Below are 19312 nucleotides of genomic sequence, written 5' to 3' on the forward strand. Positions count from 1 at the left end.
CATGTGCCCGCGTGATGAAATAATCGGAGGGGCACCTTGGACCTTCCTCCACCATCAAAGCTGGAAAGTCGCCATATGACCTAAAATTGTGTCGGTGCGACGTTAAACCCAACAAAATAAATAAATGTTCTTTTAGAATAGGTGATAACAGATTAAATGTCTGATTCTAATGACAGATTGATTTTCTATCAGAGTTAAACCAATAGAAAGCAACAGAAGTATTTTACAGAATGAACGATACTTCATGATAATTATCAAAGACATGTAGTCCTTACAAAGGAAATTCCATTAATAAAATCTGTAAAAAGATCCTTTGGAAGCAAAGACTAATAGCAGACTCGGTTTGACCGAGTCTGTTCCGGATAGGTGATGAAATGTGCAACACCTCTCACGCTCCCTAGCACCGGCTTAAGAGGAACTCTATTACACACATGGTGAATGGTATCTATAATCCCAAAGGACCAGAAAAAAATGACAACACTGACAAATACAATTTAGTATAAGAAAAACAAATTATTTTTTCAGAATGATCATAACTTATTGCTAAAACATAGACATAAGCTCTGACTGGTGAGACAAGACTGAATTACATGAAAAAATTAAAACTAAAAAGAACGTTCTTACCCATAAACATGAAATTTTGAAAATTCTAGTGTCTTCTAGTGAGAACTTAGCTCATTTAAGACGAAAACAAACATAAAATAACGTTGACATTTACACATGCTTTTTACGTTAACAAACTCACTGTTCTGAAGAATAGGGATGTTTGTCAATAGATGGAACTTTTGTACTTTGTTTTTACTTCTATAATTATTTTTTTTGAAACATGTATATTTTTGTAGAATAGCTAGTTTGTTTACGATTAGCATTGTGAGATGACAAGATTATAATAATTTTAATTACAATTGAGCAATGAAGTATCTCTGTACAGTTCAGAACGAGTTATGAAATACATGGATTTGCATGAGAAAAAATCGGAATGAATTGAGAAAAACATGTATTTCAATGATATATGTGCATAACGAATTAAGAAAAAGGGAACAATATTGCACTGTGGTATTGGTATTTTCTCCACGAGCTGTTGGTTGGTTGAGTATTATAGTAACCTATGTCCATTTTTTAATTTAGAAATATTGATACTTTAACAGTTGAGTTCATCTTGAAGCGAATTCTCTCTATGTCCCGTCACGGAATTCTTATCTCGTGCTAAAATTATAGTTTTGATAATCAGGTTATGCCAGCTCCCGAATATGACTAACAATAAAATTGTACTAAGTAAATACTATATTCTGGTGTTTTCATTTTCTTTAATATCCATTTGTGTCCCTATATTTTGAATATGAAATGATATTCCAATGAAAATGTTTTGCTTTTAACCGAGACCAAAGACAAATTCCTAATCATCTAAGAACCATAAGACATAAAGTTCTATAATTCTGCTCGAATTAATAATGTAACACAACATAAATGGAACAGCTTTAATTTTTGAAGTTGACCAAAGGCAAGAAAAATACAGTGTGCTTTTCGTAGTGATGCTGTTTACAAACGCCATTAGATTCTGTGTCACGGCCATTATTAAATGGTTTTACAAGAAGTTACACGATACAATGTTGGGATTAACAGTGAGGATTCGTGCAACATTAACCGTTGTAAGCTGCTTTGTCTGGATTATGCCCCTGACCGTTAGAAGGCCATATATATATTATGTTTTAAAATGATTACCGGTAAATATTAAAATTATTGTCCAAACGTTTTATTGCATGACATAATTATGACATCAGGAATGGATTTCAGATTTAACTTAAGTACGAAAAAAAATCTGATGTTGAACCGGCCATACAGCACAAGGACATACCGGCGGCTTATAGAAGAACTTGGGTAATATCAAGGTTTTAATTTAGGTGAGCGGCGTTCTTGGAACGCGGCTTTTGCTATTTATTATTTATCCCTAGTTTTCCCAGAGTTTATCAGAGTACATATATCACTATAACAGTCAAGCGACACCTTAGTTTACATTTAATATTAAAAAAACAACATTATATCAAAACAGAAACCATAACCTGTGGCATTTCATTGTTTACTTAAAATTCTTTTAACATTATAAGGGAATATTATCAAAATTTGTTTATGTAGATAATTATGTACAGCGGTATTGAAATAATAATTTTTGTAAAGCGTAATCCTGATTTCAAGACGTAAATTTATGCATAAATGAAATATCAGTTATAGTGCTTTGATTTTTCAGTTGACAGGGTGGCACGAGTGGCTGGGTTCACTGACTTTAAATCAGTTGTTCCCCACCTCGCTTGTGGAGTAGAAATCTATAAGTGATGGCTTACGGAAGGTCGGCAGATCTAATAAAGTACCAGTCCGTGTCTGAATCAATGCATGGAGGGGCAACTTGGATCTTTATTTGCCAACAAAAGCTAAAAAAGCGGCCATATTACCGATATGGTGTCGGCATGTTTATAAACGCAACACAAAATAAAATGAACACGTTGTGCATCACGTTTTACATGTAAATTTATTTGTTTGTCCATTGTCTGCTGTTTGATTTACATAATCTATATTATTGACATCATGTATCGTTATCAAGACTTTCAAAGGAACTTATATAAATATTGTTCGAAGTTGACCGCTTTTGCACTTTTCGGAAACAAAATCCCATAACTGGTAATTATTGCCATTTTCGAACATGAAGTATGGCACTTAACTTAAAAATCACAACATTTAATTGGTCAGATATTAACAATGGATTTTTATTTAGACAGGCATTTAATGTATGAAATCCCAAGTAAGACCCAAGTTTAAACTGCAGTTACATAATTTCAAATGCCGAAAGGTTTCATGATTTTGAAATCTCGAACAAAAACAAAACCCCGTTACTACAACTTCACATACTGATCAACAATCCCTTCAGGTTGGATGACTTTATGTCAAACATTTTATTAAGATACACACAACACGAAATCGAACTGATGGACGGACGTACAGACATCCGGGTAGACGGACTGACATGCGGACAAGGATAGATCTAAGAAAGCATTGGCAGAAAAACATCTGTTACAAGTTGGGTTATTCAAAATGTAGTTTCAAATTACACTAAATATTGAATTAATTCCTTCTACAACACTTACTGCAAAACACGTTTGACAATAATTCCTTCACCAGTTTTCTGAAATGTAGGTTCATGAATCCATAGATAAAAGGATTGACCATACTATTTATGAAATAAGTTCTCAAAAAGACATGATAGGCAATTTTTCCTGATTTATCTAGTCCAAAGTAGTACTTCGGGTTCGAGTAACGTATTATGAGAATACATAAAAATGGCGTGAATGATACCATGAATGCTATGGTAACCATTCTCATCATCACAGTATTTTTTCTGGTTGGTTTTGTTTTTACTGTCGAAAATTTTCGACTGTTACGCTTGTATCGCAACGGAGATAACTTTTCATCCGGGTCAGTGTTTTTTTTCGAGTCCTCAATTTCGACCGCTTCATTTATGCTAGATAACGTGCGTTCCTGACAATTTTTGGAAACCTTCATTTGGTCGCCGCCACTGAAACTGTTTGTGTGTCTGCTAATTGAATTTCTTTTCATTTCTGTGGGTTTTGCAACTCCAGTTATCGCAGAAATTATACTTTTGCTGAATAAACTAGTTACTTCTTCTTTTCCATCTGACGTTATGTCTGTGCATGTAGCAATGTAGATTTTTCTCCCAATTGCGATATACAGCACAATTAGCACTACAAATGTCAGAACAAGCAGGGCAAACAATACCGTGGTGAAAATCAAGAGCAGTCCAGTTCTAAACTCGTGTTCGTCAGCAATTAAACATGTCTTCCCTACAACATTGACACCCTTTGCAAACGGAATGGTAAGTGTGTGGCTGCCGTAGAAAACGAAGGACGGCCATGAAAATACTGAAGTTATTGTGAAAGCAAGTAAGCACATACCTTTTGCAAATTTGGGCGTAAGTTGCCTACTCTTCAAAGGGTAATATACTAGAATATAACGTTCTATCGCAATAGATACAAGAACCAATGATCCTGTGTTGTTGATAAAGAAAGTGCAACCTCGTGAAATTTTACATAAGTAATGTAAATCGAACGATAATGGGTGCCACAAAACGGCAATTTCAACTGGCATATTAAATACACAGTTCAACCAATCTAGCATAGCCAAGGTCAAAATGAATACACGGGTCTTATTTTTCTTCCACTTTCTCCAGTAGATATATATCACAATACTGTTTCCTATAAATCCCAGCACTGCAAATATGAACGTAAATATAAGCGGCCAAATGAAAATTTTCAATTGATCTTTTTCAGCATCTTCAAATGTTTTGCCATCCCTTATAAAAACTACTTCATTCACAGTTGTGACATTTGACTGATCACTATCATTTAATTCCATTTTCGGTGTCTTTTAGATGTTTCACTGTCGCAATTTTTACTACATGTTAATCAAAACTGTTTTTCAGTTACATTAAAACATTTGTGTTTATCCTTTACAAAAGCGTTAATGCTAATACGTTTGTGTTGCATTATCGAGGGTTTGTAGAAGTATCCATTTTATAACAGTATTAATCAAACATATGATATGATTGTGAATTAATTTGGCTTATTTAAATCCGTGTCCTGAGATTTTCAATAGTTCTTCCCTCACCAGAAATGTGAAGCAAACGAGTTCTGAATTCAAGCAGAGTCGTCAGTGAAACTATTGCTTTTTAAAGTTGTTGTAACAATGGGACAATCTCCGCCTTGTCAGTTTTCCAATATCAACTCATCCCATCGGATTTTGCATATCTATCAACCTGAAAATAAAAAAGAACAATATTTATCTTCAACCGTATGACACTTATTAGTATTACATTTTGTATTTGTCTAAAACTAAAAGTTGTTACTGACAATGGACATTTCATTTCATCATCCGTTACAGCGAACAAATGTACAAACTTCGATGTTATCAAATATTGCTGACGCCTGGGAATATTGTCAGGACAAAAATCAAACTTGCAACAATACGTTTAGGGGACTCAGTCACCCACACATGAGTGCGGAAAAATGCAAATACATTTACATGGAAATTAGCATGTATTACATATTAAATAAAAATGTTCAGCAGCCCGTAGCCTTTTATAAATTATCTGAGCGCATTTATTACACGACACCAATGTCGATAAAGTCTACAAGAAGACCATTTAGAAAAACGGAACACAACTAAGCAAATAATAGCAGTCTTGGTTTGATTGAATATATTAATGGATGCATAAAATCTAACGCCTGTACCACCCGCTTACGCGGTATTATCATACATAATTATTGAGCTGAACTACACCAACAGGACCATCAATATGACAAACTGCGTCAAAAAGTAAAGGAAAACTTTTAAGGGATTCCATAAGGCGCAAGGCACATAAAGGCTGCTGTTGTAATGATAATATGTAAGAAGATCATTTAGAAGAACGCAACTGAGCACCAAAACTGTAAACAACTCAGTTTCAACGAGTCTGCTCATGAGAGGTAATGAAATCTGCAACACCTTCATCCAAATCTCCCATAGCATTGGCTGAAGTGAAACTCTTTTATACATACACACTGAATACAACATATGATCTCAAAGAACAGGAAAGTATATTACGCCAAAGCACTGGGAGACATTTTACGGCATCTGCAATATCACTTCAGACTGCTGTTGTGATATCAGATATATATGCACTTTTAACATGATTTCAGAAACAAGAGGGCCAAGATGGCCCTAGGTCGCTCATCTGAGAAACACATCATAGCAGTGTAAACATGTTTTCCAGATGACCCGTGTTTGAATTTGATCTAGATTTCATCAAGGCAATCATTCTTACTAAATTTTATGAATATCCAGTGTAAAACGCAGCCCCTATTGCCTACACAAGGTTTCTCTTTAAATTGAAAAAGGTAACCTAGTTTTTTACCCTAGATGACCCATTCATCCAAACAAATAATCTGATCAAATTTTATGAAGACCCGGTCCGGTGTAAAATGCAGCCCCTGCTGCATACACAAGGTTTTTCATTGATTTGACCTAGTGACCTAGTTTTTGAACCAAGATGATCCATATTCAATCTTGACCTACATTTCATCAAGGCAATTATTCTGACCAAAATTCATGAAGATCAATTGAAAAATACAGCCTCTATGGCATACACAAAGTTTTTCTCTGATTTGACCTAGTGACCTAGCTTTTGACCCCAGATGATCCATTTTCAAACTTGGCCTAGATTTCATCAAGGTAATCATTCTGAGAAAATTTGATGAAGTTCAGTTGAAAAATACAGAAATTCGATTCGAAATCCTCCTGAATTTCATCAAGGCAATCATTCTGACTAAATTTTATGAATATCCAGTGTAATATGCAGCCCCTATTGCCTACACAAGGTTTTACTTTAATTTGACTGGGTGACCTAGTTTTTGACCCCAGATGAGCAATATTCAAACTTGACCTAGGTTTAATCCAGACAAACATTCTGATCAGATTTCATGAATGATTTGGTGTAAAATGCAGTCCCTATTCCATACACAAGATTTTTCTTTGACATCACCTAGTGACCTAGGTTTTGACCAGAGATGACCCACATTCGAACATTACCTAAATTTCATCTAGGCAATCATTCTGGCCAAAATTCATGAAGATAAATTTAGAAATACAGCATCTGTTGCATACACAAGATTTTTCTTTGATTTGACCTAGTGACCTAGTTTTTGACCCCAGATGACCCATTTTCAAACTTGGCCTAGATTTCATCAAGGTAATCATTCTGACCAAATTCATGAAGATTAATTGAAACATACAGCCTCTATCACATACACAACGTTTTTCTTTGATTTGACCTAGTGACCTAGTTTTTGATCCCAGATGATCCATTTTCAAACTTGGCCTAGATTTCATCAATGTTATCATTCTGAAAAAATTTGATGAAGTTCAGTTGAAAAATACAGCCTATATCGCATACACAAGCTAAATGTTGACATATGACAGACAGACGACAGACAGACGCCGGACATCGAGCGATCACAAAAACACCTGAGCATTGCTCAGGCGAGCTAAAAAGAGATACAAAGTATCAAACCGGGACCAAGATTACAGTCTTCAAATATATTGCCTACTTAGAAATATAAAATAGGCTAAATTCATATAATTTTGCAAACAGTACTGCAGTACTAAAACATACCTTGCAAACTTCAAATAGGCAACATTCAGACGGGTTGTTTTCGTTGATGGTAGAATGTTATTGCCTACCGATTTCAAAGTACGTTGTTATTTAACCCATGCAACCCGCAGCATTCTATACACTGAATTGAGTTTGGTGACAATAAGGTCCATGACAGTAAAATGTTAAAATATTCATAAATGAAGGCAATATCTGTTTAGAATGTTTGAATTATTACACATATTTTGATCAAATGTGTTGATAAAATAGAAGATATTAAATTTATGTCTTACTAAACGACCTTGAAAAATTATCAATTTTATTCAACGAGTTTTATGCATTCAAGTTGGGAATACACAAATGTAATATTATTTTTATGACATGTATGCCTTTTCCTCCTGAAACATGAACATTATTTACCTATTATGGACGGAACAGTTCGACCGACCAACGTCACACTGACTTTAATGTTTTTCTGCTTATTCGACACAAAATGTTTGGTAAATATGTGAGCACACCTACAGACCAGGCAAGCAGTTGGTTATTGCAGTTGAAATACTCCCAACACTGTCAATCATGTTATACGTCACTTGTATAACTCACTTGAAAGTCGCTTACACAAGTCTCATGTATAAACGTGAAAATAGCAATTGATCGACCGACCAATATGTGCAAAGCTTCTTGGACTGGGGTGGGGTCATAAGGTTCATCTACACTTTAAGACCAATCATCCTATCAAGTTGGAGGGAGCTCTATTGCTTTTCACTTTTCGCTCTCAGTTCCTTTCAGGGTTCCCATACCAAACAATGTGGTCGGACCACTATTTTGACTTATCAGTACAAATCTTAATCACATTAGAATAAAAACAACATTTACAATAAACAAACTTCCAATTTCTAATAATCTGGTTTTATTTGTTTGGTTAACAGATACAGCCTATCTTTATTCCAAACATCATTAATACTAAACATATAAAATGATATATAATAATATATATAACTATAATAAAATTTTATCACTCTTTTTTATGTAAAGTTTCCGCCAAAATACATAAATATCATGCTTGCATGAATAGTACAAGTTAAGGCTCCGACCGCATATTCCGTCGGAACTTCGCCGTAAAAGCTACACCATCGGCTTAATAATTACATGTTTGCCCTTTGCGACAGGTCCAGTGCTTCTCAAGTTACCATGCAGAAATACTTGTCAATGTTCAGGCATCTACGGCCTTGATCTTTGACTTCTTGTCCTCAGTAAGTAATAGAAATCATCTTCTTCATAAGCCGAATAACGCAATCAAGTTTGAAGATACTTGGTCCAGCGGTTCTCTGACCCCAGATCTAATAAGGGTTCACAAGCCAAAGCATGCTATCAAGTTTAAAAGATTTGGTTATAGTCGTCCTCAAACTAATCCAGGTTCCGTTTGCCTTGATCTTTGACCTGTTGACACCCAATATACTACGGATCATTAACTTCATAAGTCCAGTCCTGCTACCAAGTTTGAAAGTTCTGGGTCAGTCAAGTCGTTTTCAAATTGAGTGGAAACCGTTCTCAAGGTTCCGGCTCCTGTGACCTTGACCTTTGACATAATGACCCAAAACAAGAGGTCTCATTTATTCATAAGCTCAATTATTCCATCCATTTTGAAGATTCTGGATCAGTGGTTCTATATTTTTTCAGAGGAAAACGTTTTCAAGGTTCAGGCCCCTTTGACCTTAACCTTTGATCTATCGACCCTTAAAACAAAAGGGATTATTTACTTCAAAAGTCCAGTAAGGCCAAGTTTAAATATTCTGGGTCAAGTGGTTGTCGATATATTGAGCGACAGATGGACATACTGACAGACCGATCCGACCGGCATATGCAAAGCAATATGCCTCCACTTTTTCAAAAGGGGGCATAACTAGTGCAATCGGTTTTATTTCACTCCAACGACGTGGGGAAAAATATATTATATTACTATTATTTTTGTATGCTTTATATTGTAGGAGTGAAAACAGACTAGTATGACTGTGGTAAAAAGAACATGTGTTTGTTTTACTACACATGGTGAAGTGATTGCCGCAGTGTCGCATTTTTATTTAGCTCTAATGACAAAGCCATATGAAAATACACCTAGTATGTAATATCCTAAGCTTAACACATTGTATACTGAAACAGATAAACTACAGAGCAGTCATCAAAAGGCTAAATGCTATTGATCCTCAATTGCTCCCGTTGTTGTCTTCTATTATGTTTGTTGATTTTTTTGCCAATGAGAACAATGGCGGTCAATCTGATAAATCAGCTTGAACTAGGACTACTAATTAAATATAATGAGTGACGACAAAGGACACAACGGATTGAGATAACATAGTCGTGTTACTTCACACACATAAATCAAAAGCTTGCTTTATTCATACAATTTCTTTATAAAGTTGATTCGTTTCTATGACAATACCTCGAACAACGAAAATAATTACATGGCAGAACAATAGCATGGCAATAGAACAGAGCATTGCTCATTTTACTATGTTTATCTGCTGTATGGTTTTAACATACAAATGTCCTATGCATAATTAGCGGAAAGTCAGATGCAAGTTTATGTAGGCCCAGTTTAGGTTCCAATCTTTAACTAATGAAACTGTGGGTTGGAGGCTACTGCGAAATCATTAATATTCGTGGGGGACTAATTTTCGTGGATTTCGTGGTTGAGTCAATCCACGAAATTTAATCCCAACGAACAAGTAAAATTCCCATTCATTTTATGTTCAAATGTTGAAATCCATGAATTCATATCCCCACGAAATTGCCGTTTTGACCAAAACCACGAAATTTCATGCCCACGAAATTAAATGATTTTACAGTATATGACTTTCAACACTTCTATAAGCTTTAAATTACAGTGTTTTGCAAACAATCTATAAATTACCAGTTTTCGTGACGACTTCCATGACAATAAAAGAATGTTTTGTAAATGTAGGCACAATTTAGGCATAATTTTTCACTTTTTATGAAGTTTATTTAACAAATTTGTTCTGAATTTAAAAATAGCAGACCTGCGTGTCGCGGGACATTAAATATATCATAGCCATTGTGCAGGAACTTGCAAATATTTAATAGTTGGTGCGATAAGTATCACCTTAGGGATAAATAATAGAAAGATTGAACAAAGTCACTATGTCCTGTAAAATCGTTTAACCAGCATACACAAAAATATATAGGTAATCAAGTTTCCAGAAACGTAATTTAATTTCATTTACTCTTGAAATAATTTACATAAGGAAATACTACTGGTTATAAGAACCTTGAATTATTTTTACATATCTTGGATACTTTTTTTGATTCATCAACAAAACGACTTTGATGAGTTTTCTGGACACCGTAACTAGCCTAAAGGCAACATTTTCATGCAATATCTTATTCTCGAACTATTGATTTTTGCCTAATTTTAAGACGAGAAAAAACATGGTCATAAAACTGAGATTGTTAGATACTTAAAAAATTCAAAATTGATGTAACTACCACCTTCGGATTAGGATTAGTTTATATATGAATGTTGCAAAATAAAGCCACAATTAGCAAGTAAACTTATTTTAAGGATTTTGTAGATTAAAACAGTAAATATCCATTTTGCATGCAACATGGTTCTCACAGTAACTGTTGTTAAAACATTTGAAGCAGACATAGGACGCACGGCGAATGTTACTGGAAATGAATACAGCTCGTTTTATCCCACTGTTTTATTTTGTTAAAATGACAGAGATCAAACTTACCAAGTTACTTATATAACTCAGTCGCCTTTATAGAAGAAATTCTTGTACTAGAATAAACTTAAATTCAGCATGGCTAAGGTATTTTACTTTGTTTAGCGCATGTCGTCAAACGTTAGATGTAAAATAAACAGTAAAATAGAATGAAACAGATAAAATCTGTACAATTTAACGATATTACAAATTTGCATAAAAATATGCACACTCTGTGATATTTTCAAAATCACTGACATATATTTCACACAGCAAATATCAGTTTACAAATAATAGATGTATTGTAAAGAGATACTAATAAACTTTGATAATGTGGCAGTTGAGTCCATTAAGTCCAGGGATGTTCAAAGTTAATCCGTCATTATACGGTCATAGATCTATTTTAAAGCAAATATTGGATTTACCTGTATTGGTAAATAAACAGTGTCGACTGGATTTAGGTCAACTGCCACATTATCAAAGTTTATTAGTACCTGGATATGCGAACTAACTCAACCGCGAAATGTTTGTATTATCAAGGATGTATAGTATGATTTATAGAGTAATGTTGTTCTAAATGAATATAAAATCGCATAAAGGAAAGTCCACGTTTTCTTCTTCAGCTACTGTAATCAGGTACAGCCATTCTTCTTTCTCTAAATACTTTCATGACAGATGGCATATAATACTTTATTAAGGAATTTCTGCACGTCCGTGCCAAATATTGTCGTACAATGTAGAATTTGATTAATCCCCGATTTTTCAAAACTTCAAACTATACTTAATAAATTCGGCAGATAAAAAAGATAGGGTGGTGTGCTAGAATTTTTTGCGAGACTGATTCGAAAACTTTGGACCTCACAAAAAAATTATATTGAAAAATGACAATTCAGATAAACATTTTCGTGAACAGAATATTTTTACAAAGTAGATTTTAATGGAACTTCTCACAGTCGAAAATAAACATAATATATGGTTTATAATGAAGTGAAATAAAATGTATAGGTCCATGTGCTTGTTTTTGAGATAAGTTGCCGTGATTTAAGAGATTTAAACTAAGACATTATTTGGAATTATTTATCGCATTAAGGTTTTAAATATCACAAATTATCTGTATAAAAATAATAATGTTGCCGTTTTGATTTAATCACAGGTTGCATTAATTTATAATAGTATTATGATTTTCATTGACTTTAATATACAATATCCGAATAAATAAGGTTAGGCATTTACTTTTTAGGTTTGTACTTTGTCATGATGTATCGAAACTTATGTATGAATGCTTTTGAAAGGTCTTATACATCACTAAATAAAACAGGGCAGACAAATTAACTTCCGTCGAGCACAATAATCACCAAATATTAACTACTGAATATATAATATTAAACTAGGTGGTCGGTCACATTTAAGCAACATTTTATGACATTTTTCATTTTTAGTGCGTTCGGTTAGAGAATTATTTAATGAACAAAAGCACCCAAATAGTTTGATTTCAGTATAATTTTTAGTTTGACGTTTGCATTTGATAGATATTGAGATGTTTCAAAAATCGTAACCAAATGATAAGTTTTAAAATAGTGTGTAGCTTCCTAATTCATTGATTTCAATCTATCCTGGTTGCGAAACCAAAATATATGAACGGAGGTAAAACTAGAGTTGTCACAGAAGTGACGAATTATACCCCCACAATATAGCCTTGTCACAGAACTAAGCCAATGTTAAAGCCGAACTTACTTGGCCTTTGACCTACTGACCTCAAAATCAATACAGGTCATCTGCTGGTCATGATTAACCTTCCTATTAAGTTTCATGATCCTCGGCCCAAGCGTTCTCAAGTTACTGTCCGGAAAAGGATTAAATGTTCTGGGTCACTCTGACCTTTGACCTTTGGAACTCAAAATTAATAGGGGTCATCTGCTGGTCATGACTAATCTCTCTATGAAGTTTCGTGATCCTAGTCCAAAGTATTCTGAAGTTATTGTCCGAAAACCATTTTAAATGTTCCATTTATTTATTTATTTATTTATTTGGGTTTTACGGCGCACCAACGCAGTATAGGTTATATGGCGCCAAATAGGACTACAAATTTTGGTTCCACATTTAAATGTTCCAGGTCACTGTGACCTTGACCTGTGACATACTGACCTCAAAATCCTAAGGGTAGATCTGCTTGTCATAACCAAACTCCCTATCAATTTTCATGATCCTAGGCCCAAACGTTCTCAGGTTATCATCCGGAAACTGTTTAACTGTTTCGTGTCATTGCGACCTTGACCTTTGACCTACGAACTTCAAAGTCAAACTTGACCTGTATTTTCTGATGTTACATCTGTGTACAAAAAAATATGATCCTAGACCCAAGCGTTCTCAAGTTATCATCCGGAAACCGTTTAACTGTTCTGAGTCACTGTGACCTTGACCTTTGACCTACTGAACCCAAAGTCGAATTTGACCCGTATTTTCTGATGTTACACCTGTGTACCAATAAATTTTTTAAAATCGGTCAAGCCTTACATGAGTTATCATCCGAAAGCCATGAAAACCGACGGACCGACAGACCGACCGACCTACCGACAAGCTCACTCCCATATACCCCCCTCCCCTCAAACGAAACTTTCATTTCCAATAAATTTCGGCTAGATATATTTGTTAATGTAAATGTTTGACAAATATAATACAATAATTCGTATATCCATAACATTCCTTCAGCTAGGTATGTTTATTAGATTTGTACATGATTATGCTAAAATACCGGGATTTATAAAATACCTCCAGAGAAAATCAAACATCATGTACTAAATATTCAGTAAGCACAAATAAGCGTACTAGATAATCCTTTGATAAATATTCAATCAAATCCACTGTTTGATCAAAATCTGATTAATCACATTTAAGTTATAAGGATTTCAAGAGCTTCACGCGAGCTTGATTACAAATGTAATGTATACTTATGTTTCATACATGCTGAGGTAAGGTCTAAACGATTTGATGACAAATGCTACACAACAAAAACTTCTTGCTTTCACATTGAAACGTACAGCTGTTACATATTTATTGTTTGTGCAGTATATCAATACAAGTACTTTACAAGTACTTTATGCACAAGGCCACGAAGATATTCATCTTGAACAGGCTTGCAGAAAAATAATAATGATTATAAAAAAATCATTTTTAAAGATGTAAATGTAATTTGTAGCTTTAAAATGCCCCGAAAATGTATTGTACATTTATACAAGGAATTAACATACAGTTTCCCAGTCAAATGTCCTTTATAAAGAAACAAAGGTCTTTCCGCTATAATTATACATAGAAGAGAAATGCATAGTGCAATAGACAAAAGAGTGCCTAGTAAAATACAAATATGGCGAAGATGTTTGGAACAATATAGAGTGAGTTGTGTGTGTACCACTAACTGATAAATTAGCGTAATCATATTTTACTGATATTGTATTCACGTACACACAGCAAGCACACATAAATACATGGATGCAAGCATACAAAAGGTTTGCACCAAGCATTTAAAAGCACCAACAAATAACAAAAATAAACTACTTATTATTCAAAAGTTACATTTGTGTCAAGTTTCTTTGAAATCATTCAAGGGGGTCAGGAGTTACAGAGTGGACACGAAACACACTCAAATAACCTTTGACCCTTAAGTGTGACTTTGACCTTGAAGCGAGCCATCCAGAACATGCGCTTTGCACGTCGTCCCGATGTAGTGAACCTTTGTGCAAAGTTTCTCTGAAATCCTTTAAGGGGTTAAAGAGTTACAGAGCGGACACGAAATTGCTAACAGACAGACGGACAACGAAGGTATAACATAATACGTGTCAACATAAGTGTATATTTACTGAGGTTAAATGTCGTATACTCGGCATACTTGTTCTTAATTTTTTTTTAAAGATAAGCGTTATCTGCATTATTCATAATTTATGCATCTTTACCTTCAAACGGTACCGAATCCCTACCCAATGATATTTATAAATACCTACATACAGTTCCGGAAAACTAGTGAAAATACAAACAAATGTGTTTTTACTGTAGCGGAAAAGCGTACACTGAAAATAAGAATTGTATTTCATCAATATTTCTTAATTTTTCTTATAAGAAAATAAATACTGTAACACGATAATAATTATTTCCCTATTTAACATAGAAGAATAAATATTATGTCCACTGAACGCCACGATTATTACACCATAGCATACATCGTCATACCAGCTTGCTGGAAACGAACCCGCACAAAATAGGCAGATATTTGGCGAATGCCGTCAATGATGTAGATATAAAATACTTGAAAACGTGTTAGAATCGAAATAATATATCTCAAATAGTGATTTGCTCTTGAAGAAAATTATTGTGTGTCACTCAAAATGCGTATTATTATATCAAACGATAGCGCAACTGAACTCAAAACAATGATTTAAGTAAACAATAAATCACTGCTTGGGATATATTACATCCTTAAATACAATACCATATTATTACTATTATAAGTTTTGCCATCAGTATCTATATAATTTTACTGTTGTTATCAATGAAAAAGATTTTATTACACTGGAAAAACAGAAAAAAAAATCTTATACAATTGTACTTCTACAGAGGTACCAACAAAGATTTCGTTTTTACATTTTAAATGGACAATCTGAGTGTAATTTTTACACAAAACGAGATACAAAATGTATAGTCGATATTTAGAAATAATAAAGAAGCGGACATTGGTACTAAATACCAAAGAAACTCGTGTAAAATGTTTATTTTGTTCATCATTTGACAAAGTATAACATACGTTTTACTTATTTTTACGCCATACTTTACAACAAAAGGGAATATTGCAACAGACATATGCCAAAGACCACTTTTACACCACAGTTTACGACGAACGTCATATAAGCCGCGCCATTAGAAAACCAACATAGTGGCTTTGCGGCCAGCATTGATCCAGACCAGCCTGCGCATCCGCGCAGTCTGGTCAGGATCCATGCTGTCCGCTTTCAAAGCCTATTGGAATTAGAGATACTGTTAGCGAACAGCATGGATCCTGACCAGACTGCGCAGGCTGGTCTGGATCCATGCTGGTCGCAAAGCCACTATGTTGGTTTTCCCATGTCACGGCTCATATACTGAAATTAAGATTATGCCAAATACTAGCTTGGAACACATTAAGAGAGGTCTTCGATTAACTTATAGTGCATACAAGAGCCGCTTTCAAATTTTAGACAGTTAGACACCTGCCATATCAAGTTTATGCATATTGTGCAGCAGTTAGATTGCCTGCACTTTATTACTGACAATAAACATTAGTCATGCAAGCATTTTACTGATATCACTATCAACATTAAGATTCCGTTTCATGTAAAGGTACGATACCTTATAGTGTAATCAGACTTATATTTGTTTTCTTATGTTTGGAATGTGGAGGTCATGAAATGACCTAGACTCCCTTCTTGGGTGGCCATTTTGTTCCCCACAGGATCCCGTTCTTGCCCGTAATGATACCCTGAGAGGCACAGGCGGTGTTTTACTCCATCGTTACAGTGTTCGAAAGAAGCTTAAATATGACATAATATGTATATAGATACCCTAAGAGTTAGATAGACTTGGTTTGTTTTTTTTTGTGATCGTGTCACTATGTTCAGAGAAATTTAAATGACTTTAGGTACAGTTTTTTATTTAATCACATTGAATCCATTTAGGAATTATAAGATTTTATATTTTTAATATGAGACAATAACAACGCTTCTGTCAAAGGCCTCATTTGATAAAAAAAATTTAGTATTATTGGAAGCATTTCGGACCAATAAACATTACGAAGGCCATCGCTGAAATGGAAAGTGGGAGTGGCTTACCTATTAACACTATACTTTAAAGAATATTTGCCTTATGGTTAAAAGTGGGTTTTGATATATTTTAGTTTGCAAAACATTAAGAAACAAGTATTTGAATTTAATTCCGCTATTTGTGTGAGTTTTATTTCATGATGTGATAGACAAAACTCGTAAAATTCGTCTAAATTTTCTCCTCAAAGCAGTTTTGTTATAGCTTATCTAGAAGATAACCACACAAAATGTACTATCACAAGATGATTATTCCTTAAGAGATCGATATCATCCAGGTAAAGCATGACTTTATATTATGTCGTTAAACTGAATTTTATGTTCCGGGTAACCGAATATCAAAGGTAACGGTAGGTCAAATAAGGATTAGAAACACTTTTTTTTTAACTTTAATGCAGCTTTTACGTACATTTCTTCATACTGTGAGAAGTAACGGCTCCTTAAATACAGTTATTGCACGGGCCCGGCGAACGTTGGTTAACTTTCAGCGGAGTCGTACCATTATTATGTTCTAACGTTATTATTAGTTACACGGTTACACTTGTGAGAACAAGTCTTTAGAACAGCCGTCAGAAATTGTTCAACTGTAAAATTCTGCAAACTTTATAAGCAAAACATATTCTCTTATGAACCTATATTTGGTCTAGATTAATTGCATCTTTATCTTTTCGCAAATCACACACACATATTTTTGTTAAGGTACGCACATTAGATGTTTACACTGCATGAGTTTACACAAAGATGTTATTGTAAAGTATCCTCTTCCGTATATGATAATGTACAGTTATGTCATCATACATTCTACTTTCTACTTGATAGTACAAATTTAAAGATATATTAGACGCAAATTCATATTTAAAACTATGAGCAATTACTTCATAGTGTGTATGTAAACAAACAATTAAAAGTATGAAAAAAGTACACTATCAACACAAGTAAAGCTAAGCACAGAACAAATATGTACTAACTGGAAAGCTTTTTAACAAATGACATTTAATTGAGAATGTAACTCTGCAAACATATTTAGTTTATACGTTTAATCAAGTTAAAATTCATTTGATGAGAATTTCTACATTTCTTTGATACCTTTTAACGAATTTAACAAAAAAGCAGGTTTCAGAAGTATATACCTTGTTTCCTTGTTTTAGTAGACCACTGATTTATAGAACTATCTTAAACTTCTTAAAACAATCGATTTTTGGATACCACTAACAGAAATACATATACCCGCATTACTGAACATTATTATTACTGCTCACTGACTGTCAATGCAACAAAATAACAAAATAGCACAAATCAGCCGCCATACTTCGTATTACCGAAACCCTACGCTGGGTTATTGTGGGGACATAATTCACGCAAACATATGTTCGGCACTGGATGTGTAATATATTGCGTGCGGTGACTTCTGATTGTCTAGAAAAACTCCTGATACTTTGCTGATATTGCAACAGTTATTTTCATTTATGTATCATTTTAATGGCTTGAAATAATGCGATTAATATTGAAAATCAGCCAATGTTATTCGTAAGTTAGAAGGGAAACACATGCGAGGGATTTTGTTTTACGTTGTAAAATTAAAAAATATAAACATCAAGCAATATTTTACTCACCGATAATGTATTTCTTTAATCAACAGAACTGAACAGGAACTTGTAATTTGTATAAGCAGGAAGATATTCATTTCTTTTTATTTTCTATGTTATCGCCCCTTAAAATGATAAATAACGTGTTTTTTTCTTCTAAACTATGTCTAATTGACATGAACTCATACGTAGTGGACCTTTTCCCCAATGTGCAAATCTTGTGAGTTACAGATTAAATCGGAGGAACTTGTATTTTTGTCAGCCATGCTCTAATAATAAGTCGATTGGAACCTCTTTTTTACAACAGACTCATACACACAAATTTTAACATTACATAAGGCGGACAAGACCAACATGCAAACAAACATGAAACAAACGTTAACACAACCAAGAAGTAAAACCGTTCGTACCGCTTATATATTTGTGCAACTTCTTACAGAATTTTTGATGAAACCCTGTCTTACGGTAGCCACTAGGAACTTCTAACTTCTCTACTTCTTACTCCCAACTTCCTTACTCCTATCTCACGACTTGTAACTGCCAATATCATTATTTCTAACTTCATTATTTTTGACTTGCAGTCTCGTTACTTCTAAGTTCACATAATTATATTAATACCAACTTCACTTCTTCTAACTTTATTACTTCTGCTTCCTTACTTTCATCTTCAAACTCAATTATTTCTTACTACCAACTTAATTACGTTTAATTATCTTAAATCTTCCATTTTGATGTAAAGAAACTTATATTTGGTCTGAACAAAGGGTCAAAATAAACTGAAGGCTAATACATGCTTATGTGAAATCTGACACCTACTTAAAACCATATTAAAATGACTATTCATTCGTTTTTTATGTGTGTTTAATATACATCAATTACATAAAGTTGCCTAAAACCAATATGTCTTCCTGTAAATTGTTGTTATTTCATAGGCCATGTCTTTCGAGTGCGAAACTGTTTTTATGT

The 19312-nt window shown here is 34.0% G+C and overlaps 1 protein-coding gene across 4 annotated transcripts in view; it reads right to left on the reverse strand.

Annotated features, from left to right (window-relative positions):
* Window positions 1-2505: 2505 nt before the first annotated feature.
* Window positions 2506-19312, reverse strand: part of LOC123540205 (neuropeptide S receptor-like) — a 29343-nt gene continuing 12536 nt past the window's right edge. For 2 of the 4 annotated variants that reach the window (XM_045325035.2, XM_045325031.2), the window contains exon 2: window positions 2506-4822. In XM_045325035.2, coding sequence (XP_045180970.2) covers window positions 3115-4422 — 1308 coding nt within the window. In that variant the 5' untranslated portion in view covers window positions 4423-4822 and the 3' untranslated portion in view covers window positions 2506-3114. Of the gene's footprint in view, window positions 4823-13689; window positions 13886-19312 lie in introns of those variants that run through there. The other 2 variants (XM_045325034.2, XM_045325036.2) reach the window with 2 other exon arrangements.

The sequence above is a fragment of the Mercenaria mercenaria genome, chromosome 16 (assembly GCF_021730395.1).
Source record: "Mercenaria mercenaria strain notata chromosome 16, MADL_Memer_1, whole genome shotgun sequence".
NCBI lineage: Eukaryota > Metazoa > Mollusca > Bivalvia > Venerida > Veneridae > Mercenaria > Mercenaria mercenaria.